This window comes from Apteryx rowi, unplaced genomic scaffold (genome assembly GCF_003343035.1).
Source record: "Apteryx rowi isolate R43461 unplaced genomic scaffold, aptRow1 scaffold_106, whole genome shotgun sequence".
In the NCBI taxonomy this organism is placed as follows: domain Eukaryota; kingdom Metazoa; phylum Chordata; class Aves; order Apterygiformes; family Apterygidae; genus Apteryx; species Apteryx rowi.
The window spans coordinates 1,806,669-1,827,251 of NW_020447264.1; the positions used below are offsets into that span (position 1 = coordinate 1,806,669).

At 43.5% G+C, this 20,583-nt stretch overlaps 1 protein-coding gene across 1 annotated transcript in view; it reads left to right on the forward strand.

The window, feature by feature from the left end:
• Positions 1-20,583, forward strand: part of TSNARE1 (t-SNARE domain containing 1) — a 436,739-nt gene that overhangs the window by 119,479 nt on the left and 296,677 nt on the right. Inside the window, exons 5-6 of the mRNA XM_026069584.1 lie at positions 5,829-5,906; positions 14,044-14,113. Of these exons, the coding sequence (XP_025925369.1) occupies positions 5,829-5,906; positions 14,044-14,113 (148 nt within the window). The remainder of the gene's footprint in view (positions 1-5,828; positions 5,907-14,043; positions 14,114-20,583) is intronic.

Here is a 20,583-nt window from a genome sequence, read left to right on the forward strand (position 1 = left end):
TCTTCCTGTGGACCGTGGTGTGCAAGAGGGAGTTGTTCTCTTGACTAGCTAATGTTGATACCACAAAGAGTCATCAGTGGGTCTTTGAAGAGCGTTGCGATGGGTGAGTCATGGACAGGTCGCTTCTCCTGAGGATGTTGCTCCTTGACTGAGGTGTCTTGAGGTGGGTAGTGAGTCTCCAGGCAAAAAAACAGGCACATGATCCAGCCTGTGTTCCTGCCATGCCTGGAAAGTGCCAGTCTGCTGGGATGCACCTTGGGTTGGATCCTGATTTTTGAAGAGTGGTTTTGTTGTCCTCACGGACCTCATTTCCATCCTGGTCAGATTTACCTCCAGCTGCTCATTCTTAGTGCTACATGGATCTCACATAGACACTTAGCAAAATTTGGCCTTTTCTTTTGGTTCCTCGGTATGGTTTCCAGAGCCTAAAGTTAAAAGACCCAGGTGCAGGAAATCGGTGGCTGTCTTTTACAGGGCACAGAGACAAGCAGGATGGTAGCTCATAGTGGTACGTTGGGGCTAAATGCATTAACAATTTTGAGGTGTCAAGTTGCTTTATTAGAGCCATGTAAGTGTTGTAGGTAGAAGGATTGAATGCTTCTCCTGTTCTTTTTTTCCCTCTCTTCCCTTTTATTGGAGTTACAGTTATTATTGCCTTTTTTTCTGCAGCCTTTGAGATATTTGAGGTTTGCTACAAAATTGAGTTCATGGAGGCAATTGACTACACCTGGCTGCAGAAAAGCCATTAGGAGTTTCAAATTAGTGTGAAGTAATTAATAGGCAAGAAAGATTAACGTGGGGAGCAAGGATGGTTTTCATCAGGAATAAGCACGAGGATATTCCTGTAGGTACTTTTGCTGTACGTGTTGCCTCGGACCTGTAGCTATTCCCTTCAGATGTGAATTATATCCATATCGGTAGAGACAAAACCCTATAAGCCTGCTCAGGCATCGCATTTAACTTGCCTTAAAAAAGAACCGAAAGATCTTTCTGCTTGCCAGCTTGCACAGGTTTCTGTTTCTCCTGCAACAACTGCTGTCCAGAGCAGTCGGAGCGAATGGCTGATTTACACAGCAGCGGTCAACCCGAAGGATCCCTGCGTGCATCAGTGGCTGCACGCGCGGACCAGGCTCGGTAAAATTTTGTTGTTGCATTTTATTATTTATTTTGAACTTCCTGCACGAATGTAGAGTTGTCACCTGATGGGACACTGTTTTCAAAGTGATTGTTTCAACTGTTTTCCTTGTGGAGGAAAGGGATTTCTGGCACAATAAATAAAATAAGCAAATGAGCCAAAAAAAAAAAAAAAAGGCCAGTACATGCATTTCCAGGACAGCAGCAAGGTGGATTATGAGACAGTGGACCCGTCTCAAGCTGGGCAGTTCCTTCAGACCACATTTCCAGCTGAGGTTTCCCATTGCACCGCGTTGGGGTGCGTATGAACACACTTTGGTTGTGTAAAACCCGCGCTTGGGAGCTCGCCCTTTGGGTTTGTCTAGTCCACCTGTGTGTGTGAGCGTGGCTTTTCAGGCAAATCWCAAAAGAACTAGCAAACAGTAGCAAAATATCCCAAATGCCAGCGTTATCTGCCGCTGCTTTAGCGCTTGCAATGAAGATATCGGTTCATGACCACTCTCCAGGTGGGGAGTGGGTACCGTTGAGAGCTGGGGAAGTTGGGTTGTCCTGTCCCTCGCCAAGGGAATTCTGCTGGAAAGGGAATGGGGAAAATAGTTGGAAACCATAAAAGTTTTTTTGGCGATGTCCAATTAAGGGAGCAGAGGAGAACTGCTCTGCACGTGCAGTTCGGTAATGTTGCCGCTGCAAACTCTTCGCTGCCTTCAGGATCCACAGTGTAATTAAAATTCACCTGCTCCCAGCTGTGGCACTGAACTCGAGTAGCGGTGGGGCATGCCAAATATTTACTGCGTGTTGGCAGCCTCATGTTCCTTCTTGGGGAAACATAATATTTTAGCACTTGCTTTATGAAGTCGAAGACATTTCATTTTTTATTAGACACAACTGGGTTTCACGTTCGCCTTTTTCTCCTTCACAGTCTCGGTATGTCTGAGGAGCAGACTCTCCACTTAGCTTGGCAGTACGGATGCTTTTTGCTTTGCTTTCCGCTGCTGTTTTTAAATTGTCCTGCTTGTCTGCTTGAACCGCTAAATCCTCCATGAATAGTTAAAGCCTCTCTGCTTGAGGTAGGGAAGCTCTAAATTGGAGCAGTGGTTTAAAACAACATCCATGCTCCTATTTTCCTTTTTTTTTTTTAATTGTTATTTTTTAACTGAAAGCAAAAGAAAACCAGAACTGTCAGCGTGCTGTAACATGAGATAAAAGTCCATGGGCAGAGTGGGAAATTGTAAACCRGATCCCATGCAGTTTTATCAGAGGAGCATCGCATTCCCTAGGTAATTGTCTGGAAATGCTGACCAAAGGTTGCATCCACCTGTGTTTTCTCATTGAATTTGCACTTGTTTGAGGCATGGGGGTGACATGAGATTTATGGGTCAAGACTGTAAGCCTTCAAGGAGGAGTTCATCATCTCACAGGCCTCTTGTAGCTCACTAAAATAAGTATCAGTGTGCTGAGGCTTAAAAAGTTAAGTGCTTCCGTGTCTTTAGAGTATGATCCTCACCCGTTGCCCTGTCCTGTTTTGCCCCTTTTCCTCTAGAAAACTGTGGGAAAGGGTGGCAAATTGAGCTGCTTGTGGCCACCCAGAAGAGGTTGGATAAATCCAGCTCTCCCAAATCGGCATCTGAATTGCTGGGCAGTTTTTACCTTATGGTCCGGCTCTGGAGACCAAACGTGGCACAGCGTTCCTTTCCTCTGGCACCGCGTGGACGCCGCGATGCAGGTGTGCGCTGTCCCCGCAATGAAATCAGCCTTTCTCCTGGCTTCTGCAGCATTTGGGATCCTTTATGCCTGCTTTCAGGGTTATCTGGCATTTTAGATGACTCCCTAGAGGTTCCCGTTGGATGCTGTAACTCTGCTGGAGCGTCGCCACATTGGGAGCCTGTCGAGCTCTGTAGTTCATGTTATTTGGGGATTTTATTAAAATAGTGTGTCTCGCCGGGTGCTTATAATCGAGGGTTCACCAGAGTTTCCAACCCCGCGTGGTTTGATTGCATCGTGGTTCATCTGAGGCTTGATTCAGCGAGGTACTTAAGTGTGTCTGGACACAAGATCGCCAGGCCAGGCCAAAGGTCCATCAAGACCAATTCAGTATTTCTAACGCTGATAGATGTTTAAGGAAAGGAAAGGAGAAAAAACAAAACAAAACAGTGATTTAATGAAAGTTAGATCATGTTAGTCTCAAGTGAAATTCCTGAGGGATGTTTAAGCACAGGCTGATTCCTTGTGTTATGTAGTTCCRTATAGAGAGCGAAAGAGAGGAGTGTCTGGGACAGCTGATTTAGGAGGAACTGTGGGAAGAGAAGACGAGGAGAATCTCTAACAAAGAGACCCTGGGCGCTTTGATTAAACACCATTTAATGCTCTGGCTTTGTGTGAATCTGACAGACTGATCCAAGACCGTATTTACACCTGGGGTGGAGCTGGATTGTCTCAGGCAAATGTTCCTGCGAGTGAGATCGGCTCCGCTGAGCAATATTCCCCMRGGAGAAGCAGTGGAATATCCCCTGATGATGCCGTTGGAACGTGGGGCTTATCACAGAATCACAGAAGGGTTGAGGTTGGRAGGGACCTCTGGAGATCATCTAGTCCAACCCCCCTGCTCAAGCAGGGTCACCTAGAGCACGTGGCACAGGATCGCGTCCAGGCGCGTTTTGAATATCTCCAGAGAAAGGAGACTATCCTAAAGCTCTGGAGGACACGTCCTCACCACAGATCTGAGCAATGCCTCACAGAGGGGTTTTGTTTTTGCTCAATACTCRTGTTTTTCTCCTTGCTCCGTCGCTGACTTCCCGCTGTTCCAAATGCAGGTTAGGAGCGTGGTATTTAACAGCTTAGGGCAATCTGATTAGGGGAGGCAGAATTTGTTGCAGTTACAGTCCGCTGACCTGAAAATATAAATCACAGCTTCTGTTAAAAATTCGGTAACAGTTCAGCTCAAAGGAGCGGATTGCTAATAACAGTGACTGTTTAAATGCGCTGTAGAGTGTGGGGTGGACAAGCCCTGTGGTTTGGACTTAACCAAAGTTCTCGTTAGACCAGCTTCTGGGAAACCTGCAAGAGCAGACACAGGGTGCGGAGGCAGAATGGGGTTAAACCATGGGAAAATCCACTACAAAGTGGTTACCATAAAGCTGTGAAGCTGGTGCCAAAGACATGGGTGGCAGTTATTATGGTTCTCTGATGACTATTGGCAGTCAAAAAAATCAACCCTTGTTTAAAGCTTATTTAAGCAAAGTATCCTACACAAGTAGAGTAGCCTCACTCAACCTCCTGTCTCTCCTTCTCTGGGAATGATGAAGCTGTGGAAGAGCTTTGGATGGTTTAATGCTGGGAAGTGATAATTAAAAAAAAAAAAAAGAAAAGAAAATGCAAGCCCTCTGGGTCCTGTAAATGTTCTCCTTGTAGGGCAGTTTTGGGTACCCTGGGCAGAGAGGTAGCTGGCTCACGGCTGACCACAGGGAACTCCTACAATCTCTGTCGTCTTTACTGTGCCGATGGCCCTGACGTAGGTATTTGCCTGTCCCAGGCAAGTTGTATTATCAGACACTGTATAAGGCTACATCAGGCTACCTACTTCGGCTAAATTTCTGGAGTGAAGAAGAGCCTGCATCAATGAATTAATGGTTAATAAGCATTTTAATGAAAGAGAGCATGCAAGAGTGTTGTTTCAGCTCTAGAGGCAAGTTTCTGGATGCTTAGTTGCATCTGTTCGGGATGTGGTGCTCATGTTTTGTGTGCATCCATCTCCTTTGATGGCCTCTTGGACTGGGGGATGTGTGACTCTAATGTCCGTGCTTAAATCTCAGCTACTTGACGGAGGTTTCTCCTATATCCTCGGGCAACTCTTTTCCTTTTTCTGAAAGAAGCTGAGTAAGGGGGCATTTTTACTCATGTGCAGTCAGAAATCAGATCTTTGTGGCAAAACCTTTCTGTCAATCAACTCATGTTTATGTGCTATCCTGAATGTGAAGGGTCTGACTTCTAGCCTAGCCTCAGCCTGTCTTTTTTACATCCTTTCTTCAGCTGAGTAGAAAATGTTTCAAAAGAGTGAGCTGTCAGGTTGCTGTGGTGCACAGCAGCTTTGGGAGAGGTTAGGGTTCCCCATCAGTTCCCTTCTTGCTGCAGCAATGCTACAGGTGATAAGCCATGTGGGACCTTCCAAAGCCATGTGAGACCTTCCAAAGCCATGTGGTACAACTGGAGGCCTTGTTCTTCTTAAAGACTGGCAGGGAAATCCTTTGGATTTGCTCGTTTTTGTGCAGGGACCACGTCATAAGTTTCCATTTCTCCTTGCTTCCCAGTCCCTGCTGAGATCTCCGTGGGGAGAGCAAGTATTATTATTCCTACAAGAATTTTGCTTTCCAGGGAAAAAATCCATATTCTTTGTGTGCCACAGGTGCTCCACACCCATGTTACTCACTGTTTTTTTCCTAGTGTCTGCTAGGACTGTGATGAGATGGTGCTTTGCAGGGAGATGCAGGCTGGCTTTGCCTGCTCTCTGAGCTGACTGTGACAGCCTATAGTCGTTATTGCAACAACCCGTGTTTTTATAATATCTAATCTTTCTATGACAGCTCTGTCATAAATGTCCTCTGCTGGGCATCCCCCTTCAGAGGCTGTGAGGTGAGCTCCTTTCAAAACGATAGGTGGTCTTAATTATTGACGTATCTTCTCCCTTTTTGTCTTTGCAGCCACCCAGATTGATCCCAGCGAACTACAGGAGCTTTTTCAGGAGACTTCAGCCAATGTCTTCCGAATTAACTCCAATGGTGCGTATAATGAAGGGTTTCCTAGTCAGTTGTGTGCTGTCCTGCTGATGACTCGTGTGTGTGTACATGGTATATGGCAGGTCCTGTTGTCAAGGAGCAAATATTAATGCAGGGTTTTTTTGCTGCAGCACATGTACAATACACAGTTCTTTATAAGATGTAAAAATATTCCACCATATGTTGCATTAAAGAGGCACAGATATATTCTAATTCTTGCTGAGACCACATCGTTTTCTATTTTTAATTGTGTCATCTGTTACAATAGGGAGTTAGAAATCAGAAAGGTGGAACAAGCCAGACTCGTTTTCTAATGTGTTGCAGTGCTACCACGTTCGGAGCCTGTCATATGAGCTTGCAAAACATCTATCTCCCTTATAAAAACACCAAAACTCTTGTATTATTCTTCACTCTGTAGATTGAATGGGGATGCTGTTCCTGCTCATGTCTCCTTGAACGCTGGAGATGCAGAGGCTTCCTCCCGTTGGAGATGTGCTCTGGATCAGCAGGGCTTTGTTGGATTAAGCTGGAGGGCTGTATTTTGCAGACAGATATAGACTAACATTACTGAATGGTAGCTAATGTGATGGTATCCCAGTTCTAAAATACATTATGGCCAAGTGAGAATCTAAATTATGGGGTGCTGATGTTACAGTGGACCTTGAAATTACTTCTGAATGGCCTGGCCAGCTTCTTTCTAAGGTCTATTCTGTGTCTGTGGGCCTTGGGAAGGGATTGGGCTAGAAAGAGGGCTGGGGTTGGTGTAAAGGAAGGATCTTAGTATCTCCTTGTTCTTGTAATCACTCCCTCCAACATAGTGCAAAATCACCTCTCAGAAGAAGGGCATTAGTCCCACAGCAAGATACCTTCAGTGGGACGCTAAGGAGACAGAGGGGTCAAAGCTGACTCCCTCCATTGCTCTCAAACACTTTGTGTGAATATCAGGGAAGTTTTAGGATCCGCTGCTTCTGGAATGAGGGCAACCTGTACCAAATTAGCACAGTCCAGTGGTGGCCGGGCATATTGACTCAGGTTCACCAGCATGCTAATGCGGTATGTGGCTTTGGTCACTGTCTGCACTCTGTATCAGGTATCTGTTTGCATGTGAAAGCTTGGCTAGGAGAGCTTTAAGCTGTCCTCTTGCCAGTTGCTGTCTGATGATGAGAGTGAGTGCCAGGGAGTGAAAACCTGTGTGTTCATCCGGTGCCAGCAGCACTAGGCATTAAAAATAATCTAGGCAAAAGGGATAATGCAATTGCTAGAAGGATGGGAGAAAGACTTCTAAAATGTAGTCCTCCATTGTTTACAGGGATTTTTGCATGCTACAGAGCGGTCGTGTCTCCATCTGCCAGGCAAATACAAGCACCAGTTTTTCTATGACCACATCAGATTGGTAGGTTCGAGTTTACTTTTGACAATCATCAGCTTGAGTCAGAGCTTCAGGTCCTCCTGCAGCACAGATATACCTCACTCAAGCATGGGAACCTCATTACTGCTCTCCACTATCCCACAAGGTGAAGATGAGGGCCTGAAACGAGGCCCTTGGTAGGCTTCATGAAGATATTCAAGTGCCCAACTTGCTGTAAAATCAGAAGGAAAATTTTTCTTTGCATCTTCTTTTGAGCCTAGGGATGAAAGAACCCCATGCAACAGGCAAGGATAGGGGCTGTCTGGTTAGAAAGCAATTTTTTTCAGGAAAAGACCTGGGGATATTGGTCCGCAACAAGGTGAACATGAATTAGAGAGATCTTTTCTGCATCTAGTGGGAGAGTGTAGAGAAAGTGGAGCCAGACTTCTCTCAGACATGAATAGTGGAAGGATGAGAGGCAATGGGCATAAGCTGGTATGTGGGAAACTCCAACTCGATATGAGGAAAAGAACTGACCACAAGGGTGGTCAGACTTTGCAACAGGAACCCAGAGAGGCTGTGGGATCTTCATCCTTCAAGATGTTCAGAACTGGACAAGGCCCTGAGCAACCTGCTCTCACTGGACCTACTTGACCAAAAGGTTGGACTAGAGACCTCAAGAAGTTCCGCCCAACCTAAGTGAGTCTGAGACTCTGAGAAACTAATGAAGAATCACAGTTACTGCACATACAAGATGATTCTGAACTGGTCAAAAGCAAAACAGGAAATAGACGTTTCAAGTTTGCTTATTTTTTGTTATTTTAAAGAGAATAATTGATGCATTACAAAAATGATTGTTCAAAACACTCATTTATAGGCTTCTGGCAAATGGCTCGGATACCACAAGTTTGGCAGCCTCCTTCACAGAAAAGAAGCTGAGAAATTCAGTCATAGAAAGTCATCTTTGGATTGCCAGTGATATTTGGCCTTTGGGATACCAGAGAGTAATGATGGAATGGACCATAGGGTGAGGTGCAACCATGTGTTGCAGAAGGTGGAGAAGCTCCTTGAGAAAACTCCAAAGCTGTGACCTGGACTGGTGGCTGCTGTGGATGGTTGAACCTCTCAGGTGTGATCACCAGTACTCAGCTTTGCCTGCAGATGGGGGCATGACTTGTATTGCAACACACAGAAGTACCAGAATTAGCATCGATCTCGCTTGCTCCAGCCCTAACAGTGGTACCCTAACAGGAACACTGTAGGCTTCTGGTGTTGAATACGAACCCACGGCAGAGTGAAGTTTTGCAACCTGCTTGTGAGTCTGTATGTATGAGTACTCAGGCTAGCTAGGTTAAGATTGACTTGGTGAGCCTCAGTGCTGTAATCACAACTCCTCGCTGTGGGGGAGTTTATCCTGAGAAACCCTCAAGATGAGCAGGGCATCGTTTTTGAAATGCCAATTTCTGTTTTTATTCTTCTTTGTAATTGCAATAATCCAAATTCAGTTAGTTTTAGACCAATTTCTGGAGGTCTTTGTTTCTCTTCTTGAGCAGGTAGTGCGTGTTTGCTGTTAGAGTTGCCTATACTGAGTTCTCTCTGAAGCAGGTAATGATGGTGCCTACACTTAAACTATTTTGTAAAATTGGAGAGGTTACAGAGAAGAGCTATCACAACTGTTTGAAGCCTGCAAATCAGACTTTAAAATGCATGCCATACGACTTCTGTTTGAGACATCTAAGAGGACTAGATCATGGTCCCTAAGTACCTCTGTGGAAAGAAAAACATCAAATAGATAACATAGGGCTCATTAATCTAACATTCTCACGCATAATGAGATCAGGAGATAGGAGTCAAAGCTAGACAAATTCAGTCTTTCAGTATAACTGGCCATTAGAAGTGCTTGCTGACGGGATGTGATGGATTTGGCGTTGCTTGGAACATTTAAATCAAGATTCGGATGTCTTTTTATAAGATGTACTTTAGTCCTTCTACAGTCTGCGATCTTGATGTAGGAGTGATGGGACAAAATTTTATGCTGGGAAATCAGATTGGATAATCAGAATTGCTGTCTCTGGCCTTTAAAATCTATGAATCTATGAATTTATAATGCATTTTAAAGTGCTTTTAGGTTGAAAAAAATGCCCATAAGATACTGTACTGTTGTTGCTCTGTTCACTGCCCATATTATTTTTTGTCTGCTAGAGTCATTTTGATTCACTGAGCTTGTGGGTGGCTTCTTTATAGCAATCTTCCCCCCAAATGGGTACAGCTTTGCCCGGGAAGGGGATGCTGAATATAGTGCTAAGATTCTGCAAAGCTGGTACATATTAGATAAGGGAGCTTGGAGGGTTATAAAATGGGAGAAGGTGCCTGTGATCACATCTGCCTTGTACAGCTGTGCCTTATGGTCTCTTCAGTAAACCCTACAAGCTCCATCGCAGAGCATGTAGCAAAAGTCAGTGCTGTCATTGGTGGACCATCAACGTGGTGGTGGAGAGGGGAGTAGAGCTTCTGTGTTGCAGACGCTCATCAGATGACACTGTGCTCCTCTTGCGCTGGGCATGGTGTGCTTCATGTCCTTCAACGTTGCAGTAAATTGAATCACAGCTCCCCTTTCCCTTCTCTTCTTGCCTCAGCCCGACCTCTTTGGGGATTGCCGGGCTCCTCGTTGCTTTTGGAGACCGAACTCTGGAGCTGAAATGTTCTGCTTGCCTTCGAGATCCTGAGGGTGTCATGAGCTCACCCCTGCCAGGCCCCTGTTGTTTGAACTCCCAAATTGCCAGATTGTGGGCAGTCTCAGCTATATTTTTTTTCTGTCCATGGGGAAAAAGTATCTCTAACGAAAACAAGAAGTCAACTTTATACTGGGATTTTAAAGCACCGTTGTTGTTTTTTTTTATTGAGTAGTACTACAGAAGTAATAAATGTTGCACACTTTGTCCCTCTTTGCTTTCTTTCCTCTTTTGGCAGAAGTCTGAGCCTTTGGAGTGATTGAAATTCTTCTTCAGCAGTTCAGCACTTGTCTTCTGAACAAGGGGGATCTTTGCACTTTGGAGCTGACCTTGGCTGATCTTGAATATAAATGCCTCCTGCTCCATTTTTCTGCTGTGGGAATGAGGATCTTCCCCACRTGTTGAATAAAAACCTTAGCGACTGATTCTTTGTATGTGCTAGTGGATCACTCTCCAGACGGGTCATGAGCTGAGGACCTTTTTTTAACCCTGTCACTTATAGAAGTACAAAGGATAGAAGGGGGTCTTTTCTGTTCTTTGCATCTGCTTTCTTTCTGTCTAATTCTTTGAAGACTGTCCCTGTTGAGCACAGGGAAGTTTGTCTGATAAGACTTTGGCTTGTGGGAGTTTTAGAAATTTCTGTTTAGTTTTTTGTTTATTTGTTTTGTTACGGGGAAAAAAAACACAAAAGTAAACCCAAGTGCCAGTTGAATTTTTCTGATTGATGGCTTTTTTTTTTTTTTTTAAACCTAGTTTTATGAAGGTTTTGCATTCTCTTTCAGGGTATGGCTTTTAGCTGCCTCTCAGTAAATGCCTTATAAATAAGTAAAATAAATAACACTCGTAAAAAGAGTTGGTTTGGTGCATCATGCAGGGCTGATCAGTGAAGGATATACTGGAGTAATCAGAACTGTTCTGGCCAGATGGAGAACCTGAGTGCTCTAATAGGTCTCTTCTCTCTCTAATTCCTTTTATTTGCTCATTAATGACTCCACATGATGGGTTGGTGCCATGGGCAGTCCCATTACCTTGATCTCAGGGGCTGAGCCAAGGATTTTTCATCATCCTGTAGGTGTGATAAAGTCACTGTTGCCATCTTGGGATGGTTTCTCATCCCCCATTGATTTTAAGGATTGCTGCACTGTAGATGACTGGTGCCAAACTCTCAGTTTATGTAAATCGGTGCAGTTCCAACAGCATACCTCTGCTGAACATACCTGATCCTGGAAGACTCCCCTATCGCCTTTTAGGTATTATATGTACAAGGCTTTTTAGGTGACACATCTATGTTGTAACGCTGGCCTCTCAACATCTCTTCAGCACAGCTGGATGTGTTGCTACTGTGTGAGTTACTACTCGAACCGTCAGAACTGGTATGTGGTCCGTTGAGAGGGATTTTCCATACCCATCACAGAAACCATGCTGATTGTGGCAGAGCTCTTCTTGGCCAATCCTAAAATATAGGAGAACTCCATTGACCTGAGGTCCAGAACACCTGGGTTGGAGTTTCAGTCTGCCATTTCCCATGTGAGACCCATGTCAAATGCCAACCTTTTGGCTGTCCCAGAGTGCGTATCTCTCAGCTTGTCCTATAGGAAACACTGACCTTTATAGAAGAATRTCAATACTGAGTTTGAATTAGAATATTAGATACAATTTTTAGGATAGGACTTAATCCTGAGTCATCTTCTCTCCTGACTGAGAAACTCTTTGCTCTACTCTTGCATTCCTGCTGCAGATCCTTTTAATGTCTGTTTATTGTCCCAAATATTAATTAAATGTGAAAGCTCTTGGATTTGTCCTAGTGTGAAATGGTGCATCTGAAGTCTTGAACAGTTTTGTGCAACAAGAAAGCCTCTTCCCACTCTGTTCTACTGCAAAGCATGCAGTAGCAAAGGTCTGTCTTCTTATTGCAAAGAAGTGCCCGCATATCCGATCTCTGTCTTCCGTCAAGCTCTCACGTTCGCTTGTAGGGAGACTTTGGTGGAATAGCCTTCACTTTGGATTGTCTTGTTTTTGCAGCTCGGGTTAGGAAGGTGTTCGGATGCTATCGCTGCTCCCTTGAGTTGCACCCATGAGAACTAATACGTCCTCGGAAATTCAGTGTCCGCATGAGTGCTGTCGCTACCTTGACTTGCTCTCCGTTCCCTGAGCAAGCACCAGGCTCTGCAGTGCACTGAAGGGCTAATCGCTCCCAAAGCATTTTTAGAAGATACTGAGTTTTGCCTTTGAAATGGGCAGAATGTAGGTTGCRTTAGAGATTGATTTGTTAGGACTGCAGCATGGGGAGAGAGGGAATTATAATATCTGTGAGATCTCTGCAAGATAAATGCTGTAGAGAAGCAAATGGATATTAGTGAAAACTCTCAATTTATTCTTTAAAACACTGTGCATCCAGCACAGGATAATAATTGTTAGCTCAATTGTAGATAGTTCCTAGAAGCTTTATCTTAGTGAGTTGCCAAACGCTGCACTGAAATCTACTGTTGAGATTTAGCACAAGGCAGAAAATATATAGTGGTTTTCAAGCTTTTTTTTTTGAATATTCATGTTGCCCAGGCACATAATTAATTACATTTTATGTTGTTGGTAGCTTTTGCTGTCAACCCAGAGAAGCCCAAAAAAGAAGAGCASGTTCAATTCTGTCAGTGGAAAAATAGTTAAAAGTGACTTGTTCAAAGTTACAGACTGAGTTGAAGGCTGCAGAGTCATTAAAATAAAGGATTTCTTAAATTTCCAGCAAAATAATTAAGCTGTGTCACTAATCTATTCTTTTTTCCTTCCTTAAATATTGAAGCATGACTGGTAATGGGTTATGAGTTTTTATAACTGGAAGTGTCYTGAGAAAATCCCAAATGTAAATAATGAGAATGTCATTTATTTAGCATCTTTCATTGTGAAAGATCTTGAAATGCTTTGCATACTTGATATGCTAAGTGCAAAAGTAGTAACCTTTTATTAATTTGAGAGTGAAGTTGAGACAGTGAACATTTAAGGGTGTAAAAAGGGTAGATTTTATGGTATAGCTTAAATAATAGCCAGCGTAAGGGCCAAATTACACTTTTGATTTACAAGATCCCCACTGTTAGCTTTTTAAACTGTTGCATTGGTTTTTCTTAAATTTTAAGTCATTGTGTATTGCAAAATAAAACATGTTTCCAGCTTTCAGCTCCTGTAATGGATCACTTAGAGTAGAGCGTTCCCCTCTCCTGATGCAAAAGCACAAGCAGCTCTCTGACTCAAACAAACACGCTAGATAATCACAGCAGAGCACTCCATTGGCATATTTAAGCCAAAACCTAGGAAAGTATCAAATCTTGAGTAGTAGAGCACAAAAATATGAGAATGGAAGATAGAGTTCAGCCTCTTAATTGTTATTCTGAGCAGTTAATGGTKTTTTTATGCAATTTCTTGCCTTTTCAGTGAGGGCATGCTTCCAGCCAGAGGTGCTTCACGCAAAGGTCCATGGGTCCTGAGGGATGTGTTTCCTGCAGTTTCCCACTCCTGCTAGGGCTGCCCAGCTCTCCTGGTCCGAAGCACAACTGCCTCCAGCCCTGGGAATTTTGTGCAGTTGCTCTAACRTTAAAAGCTAGAAAGTTTGGGGCTGGCAGAGTCAGAAATCCAGGCATTGGTGGCATTAACCACCCTGGACCATTGCAGGGATGTTTGAAGGCATCGCTGCAAGAGGAGGGAGTGGACGCTTCCTGGTGTGAAGGAGAGCAGTGTGGGACATTGTGCATCTTCACAAGGAGCTCCTTCTGCACAAGAGAGGAGCAGGAAGATGCTCATTAGGAAATATAACCACGGAGCRGACCCGCACAAGACATATGGAAACACCTTTTCTGCATCTGAGGGAACCAATTTATCCATTTTGATGTAATGGGCATTGCCGAATGGCGTCCCATTTTGTCTCATGTGTTGCTTGTCCAAACAGTGCTTAATTGTGTTGTTTTGAAAGAAAGTGAATTAAAAAAAAAAGAGAAAACAAGAACAAAAATCCATTATTTTTCTCTGAACAAGTGTACTACTTCTTTATCTTTTCTTTCTGTCTTGTTGACAGTGACCTCCCTGGAAAGAAGCCTTAGATCTCTGGGGACCTCAAATGATACTCAAGAGCTACAGGATGGACTGTGAGTCTGTTTTGAATTGCTACAGGTCTCTCTTTGTCCCAGCCTTTTCATTTTTTTTCCTCATCTATCCTCACTCTTTCTTCTGTYTTTCTTGCAGCCGAACACCTTTTTATCAGTCTTACTTCATTTTCTTTCTTTTTGTCCGTGATTAATGATGGTAGGACATGTATTGATCATATAGAGTTTTGCCTGWGCTGGTTTCAGGTGGCGGAGAATGGTAGGTAGATAACAGAAAATGATGACCCACAGTGAAAGAGGGGATTTTGTGGATGTGTATTTTTTTTTTAACGTGAGGCCAGCCTTGGATGCTTGTGTAGCTTTTCCTTTCTTTTTTCCCCCTCTTTTCCAAAAGCAGTGAATCTAAGAAGAGAAAAGAGAGAAGGAGCGAAAAGATGRAAAAGCTATTTTATAGGTAGAAAACCACGTGTTGTGGTATTGAAACCTGCATCGCAGCATCACACAACGCAACACAGAGAAAATGAAAGTTTCGCTTGCAATAGATACAGTTCATTAAACTCTCGTCTGGATATGTGTATACACAAACACGCACAGTTAGTTTTCATCGTACGCRTGCTAATTAGAGAATTAAAATGGCTTTTTCCAAATGCAGCACAATTTATTAAAGCTGCTTCTCTTAATGTAGCCTGCATGCAAAAATCAGGTACTGAGGACTTGGCTCTGATTTCGCGTACATAACTGCAGCTCCCACTGCTGTGAACAGAGAGAAGAATTTGATCTCTATTTCTTTTTAACATAATTTAGTCTGCTGAGTAGGAAGTCCCACATTTCCTAGGATTTTGTCTGTCCTGACCAAGATTTTCAAAATAGGTGTGCTTACTAGAACATGCCCATTGCATTTAGTAAAAAAAAAAAGTGGTTTTATACTTCATAGATGTGTCTGATGGACTTGGCTGGTTTTTCTGATGCAGTTTAGTCTCTGACTGGTTTGTGGTCTCCCTCCTTCTCTCCCCAATCCACTGCATTCATCAGTGCATCAGATCTGCTCCAATTCCCGTATACGCTGTTTGGCAAACTTCAAGTTTAAAAATAACAACAATAATAATAGCCAGAAGATTTGGAACTAAATTTAGGAGGTTGGAGAGAATGTCAGAGTAAGAAGTCAGCCTGTGTAGATCGATGTAATCAGGAAAAATGTTTACATGCACAGAATTATTTGCAGCATAAACCACCCTGGTAACTGCTGGAAATCCCTAAACCAGACAGGCTTTTTTATCACCCAGTGCAACTATTGTGCTTACACTCCTAAACTACTCTTTATTTTATTCAAGAATCAATTCCCTGACTCTTCAGAGAACTTCAAAAACATGGGTAGATAATTTTCTTCTTTCCTGAGCAGTTACATAAATAGATGCATAATGCAGTAATTGCAATAATTATTTTTGATCTCGGAATTATCATTAATTGTCCAGATAGCTAAACATAACTTATTTTTTTATTTCAACCGTGCTTCCCTGCCCCCATCATCAGCCCCCAAAGTCCTCCCGATCTCCCCTTTCACCCCCCTGGTTCAGCTCCTCTTCCAGGGCTCTAGCAGCAGGACTCTCCTGATTTTTCCTATTTGGCTTGGTGCATCTCTAAGCTGAAATGTTGCAGGGTACCACGCAGAGGAAGACCAGCAGCTGCTAACACTGGTGTGTCCCTTGCTTTGCCCCCCAAATTCCACAGCCAGATGTATGCAAGCCACCTGGAATGCTCTGCGTGTATCCCTACCTGTCTCTCACGAGAGCTGCACCAGCCAAAAGCAGAACACCTCGAATCCTGAGAACCGGCAGTGCTGCCTACATCTCTTTGTGTTCAGGAACAGGCAGACGGTCAGCTCTTCAGGTGAGACCTCTGGGGCAGCATTTTTCTGCTTCTCCAGATTGCAAATCACGATTTAAACTCTTGCCCCTTTGCTACTTGACCCCTTTCCTTCAGAGGTTGATGCACGTTTCTCCTTGAACATCCTCCAACTTGGAAAGTGGTCGCGGAGCAACAAGTGAACATTTGGTAGGTTTATAGCCATAGCTATTAAAAAATGATTGCGTTGGAGGATATCTAAATAGTAAAATTGACACATGTTCTGGTTTCCTACTAACTAGGTGACTATAACTCTGCCTAAAGTGAGGTTGTTAGGCAGGCAAGGGGAGTCAGGGTATTTGGGAATAGGGACTCATGATGAATAGGTAAGCAGTCCTGCCACGCAGGACATCTAGCTAGTGTAATCTGTACACTGCAAAAGTATTTGCTTACTTTGCTGCAGAGTTTTGCCAAAACAAAGCAAAACAACAACAAAAAAACCCACCCAAAGTTGTCTGACTCTGTTTCAAATACATGCAAACTTTCCAAATCTTATGCAGAGTGCTTATAAGGGCATCATGAGGAAGCTGATTCAGATGAAGGCAGACTTCCTCTTGTCAGGTAGGGCTATTGCCTTCTCTGAGATAGTGTCACTCCCTTTGAGAGCTGAGTTCTTCAGAATAAGGACTGTGTTTGTGGCAAGTGAATTCAGGACAGTTCATTCAAAGAGCAAATCCAGAAAAAACGAGTGCCAGCTGTAATCAGTGTGAGTATATTATGTATGCATGGAGCAGAGCCAGCTCAAGTACCTGTGTGCCATGTGCTTGGAGCTGGAAGTGCCAGAAAATGAAATGTAGATGCACATAAGAAGCTCTAGGTGGAGTCGGCTGAATGCAGCTCACTTGTATTAATTGGGAAAGAAAGGAGGAACAAGAGGAAGGGGGATGAAGTAGAGCTGGGGTGAAAAGCTAGGTCCAGTAGGCCAAGACTACTGATATAGCTTTCTCCAGTGATGCTTGACTACAAACAGGTTGTGAAGTACTGATACATTGCCAGAAAGTCTACTGACTTTTTTTTTTTTACCTAACCTTTGGTTTAATAATCCAAGCCCCCAAGGAATTGTTCTCCCTCCTTATCCACAAGATGAGGTGGTTCCATGACTTCAGGCATTGAAGGTAGCTGGCTCTCAATTTAGGCAACTACAGTTAATTGCCCAGAGAAATCACTCTCTTCAAGAGACAGTGAAAGCCACTTTCTTTTCTTATTAGAAGGTACCCTCAGAAAAAGAGGCTGGAAATGAAAACATCCCTGCAACCTGGGCAGTGCCCTCCAAAGAGTGTGATACACTTCGCCATAAACTCTGTCTTCCCACATTTGTTCATTATGGACAAAGCACGTCATGGGCGATGGACATCTTTGCCTGACTGAATGCAGAGGTGTGGGTTCAAGCATCCCCTTTTAGAAGGAAACGTGGTCATCCCAGGTTGCAAGTAGTATCTGATGGCTCTGATGATACCTCAAAGCCATGACACTGAGCTGCTAGTGGTAGGAAGGGTCCGTGATTCCCTTTTCATGTCCTGTGGAGGCTGGCTGACCAGGACAGCTGCCCTTATTCTCCAGATCAGCCTTCCTGAATTGCTCACTCATATGAGTGTGTCTCCTCATTGCATGTGTAGCCTTAGCTTAGCTTATACCAGGTTCAAGGAGGTCAAGAACAGCATTGTATTGTGTTACAGTTGTAGCTTAATACCCTTTTTTACGCGTGTCTGGGTTGTATCCCATGATTTTTTATCCTTTTGGATCCTTTATCCRTCAATAGCAAGAGAATTTGCCTGGTGAGAGAAGGGTTGTGAGAAGCATATTGTAGATGCTTTTAGCACCGAAGAGAATTTTGACTACGTCCATTCTGCAAAATGTGTTGGTTTCTCCTGCTTTGAAGAAAAGCCCACGTTTTGGCTTCCACTTCCCTTCCCCCACTGACATGATTTGCAGATTTGTGTTTTTTAAAATAGGAATATTTTTTTTCCTTTTTCTGCAATTGAGAGAGAGCTCAGCTCTACATCTGTACAGTGTGTGAAAATAAGCCTTCTTTTCTTGCAGAAGTGATGTGGCAATAGTCAGTACTGTCTCTTATAACTCTCTCCCATTTCCCTGGAAAAAACAGACATCCTGACACAGCAAGATCGCTATAGGAGAACCCACAAGGACACAAATACTTCTGTATTCGAATCTTGGTTAAAGTGGTGTGCGGCAGAGAATTCCTATGGCCATAATCCGGGTGTCACGTATAAGCAGTAATAGCGAATAGATACCCGCAAAGTGATCGCTGTCTGCAGAACACTAATGGGGTGCATGCTTTTTGATGTGTAATACTTTAATGATTTTRTTAGGGCTGTGCAGCAGAGCTGATTACGGTGCGGTACGAAAAAGGAGTTTCAAAGTATTTTTTCCGAACAGGAAGCTCRGCTTGAGATCTGAGCTGCTCGGGGATGAAACGAAGGCGATCGTCCCTGAGAGAAGCGAAAAGTGCAGCTTTTGGATTGGTGCCTGGGTTTGGCTTTTGGCCAAACAGAAACATCACAAGGCACCTTTTTTCCCCGGGGTTGTGAACTGYGCCAAAATGCACGGATGCTTTGCCATATTCTTTCCTGTGATTAAAAATCTCTGTCTTCCTCACCCTTCCCCAAGAAATTTGCCACGTCACCAGAAGAATTTTCTTCAGGTGAGTAAAACCACTCCATCAGTTTAGCTTGCCGTCGCCACAATCCTGAGTCAAGTGAGACCTATGGTAAAGCCCGCCAACGAGACATATGCGGGGTGCCCCATCTGGGGTGCTCTCGGGAGGAGAAGCATCTCTGTTCCAGCCTGAAACCCGTCTGCACARCAAGAGTCAATTAAGGAATGACAGTGAGTCTGCTTGGGCTCATCCCTTAGCTAGTAGACTGCTGGACTTGTGGAAGTGCTTTTGAAACACCTTGGTGTTCAAGACATATGTGTTAAGTCTAAGATAGGTTGGATCCAGCTGTGGCTCTTGCTTGGCAAAGGCCATTTGTGGCCTCTTTGTTATGGATAAGGCACCTAACAGGTAGGTGTCCACATGAACTCAGTCAGTGGTATCTGCCGAGCTTCAGCTCACCCTAAAGTAGATACCTGGTCCACTGGCAGACTCTTGAGGCAATTGAGATGCCCTAGGGTAGGAAACACCTTTGTAGGGCTGGCAAGTTTGGCACAGGACTTGGGCTCTCCATTCACTTCTGAAATAATAGCTGCAGGCCTGGTGGGACCCTAGGACATCTCAAGGACATCTTGCTGCCCCCCTCAATCAAATGAGAGCATTTCTACTGCTAGTTCTGCAGCCCTCAGGGTTGCTGATTAAGGAAGGATTCAGATTCTTCCCACCAAACTGATATTAAAGCAAGAAGCATAGTAACCCTTGGCTTTCTCTGGAGTTGTGGGGTGACTCTTACCTTAAGTGGACTGAAATGCCCTTTGGGGATGTCCAGCTTTCTGTACGTGTGCTCCAGGGAGGCTGGACAGTTGTTCTCACAGCGAAGAGCCTCATCCTCTGGCTGGGGCAGGTAGGATGAATCCACACTCCTTGGCTTTTGTGAATTGTCTTAAAAGAATAATGTTGTTTTTCTCAGTTGCATTTTATCATTTCTGCATATTCTTTCTTTTTTTTTTCTTTTCCTACCCTTATGTTTAATAAATTGGCAGGATAGCTTGGAAAATAAATGATTTATAAAAATGGCTCCTATTAAGATGGTTTTAATTCCTGCGGAATGCAGATTCATCTAGAGGAGAAAGATGTTTTAAAGTCATAATTTACTGAAAGAAGGTTTTTTTTAAGTATATCAGACAGAGGCTTTTAAGTGTCAGCGTGTTTAATTAAGGGTAGGATTTAATAATATTTTATATGGTTTTGTTATTCTGCTTGTATAGGCTTAAAAAAAGATTTCCATAAATATTTTGAAACGTCGTTTTGATTCTGTTAATATGTTAAGGCGTTCAAAGTAATACCTTCCCTGTTAAACTCAAAGCAGTCAGATTAACTTTATCTATCCTCTATCGCTGCTGGCATCAATTTCTGACATGAAAAACTGTCTAGGTTTGGCAGTAAAAATGGGTTGCCAGATTGCAACATTTGCATTTAACCATATAATACACTTGCCACATTAATAATTATATTTATGTGACAGATCTCACCCTTAAGATTCCCAGCGTACCAGATGCGTGACATATCTGTGGTAAATTATGGAAGCTTGTGATAAAACTGCAGGACTCTCTGAGAGTGATAAATTCATCTGCTTTTGACCACTTCGAGGGGTCCTTGGAGGGGTCCTTCGCCTACCTACGAAGCTCCTAATGGCCACTACAAATCAATCTGTTAGAGAAAAGTTTTTCTTTTCAGTGTTTTCCTCCCAAATTGTCCTTGTCAAAGGTCTGTGATGGACAGAAGGTTAAAAATATGTACTCCCACCTTGGAGGCCAAAGATGTCCTTAAGCAAGCACTCTGGAGCAGGAAAATGTGACACTAGCAGAAACCTTGATTTTTGCCATGTGTAAAAACTGTAGTCATGCTTGGTGGTCTTATAAAATTGTACCAAGATATTTATTTGGGAACTGTTGAATTCACAATGATGGTTCTTGTTTGTCCCCCCGCCCCTACT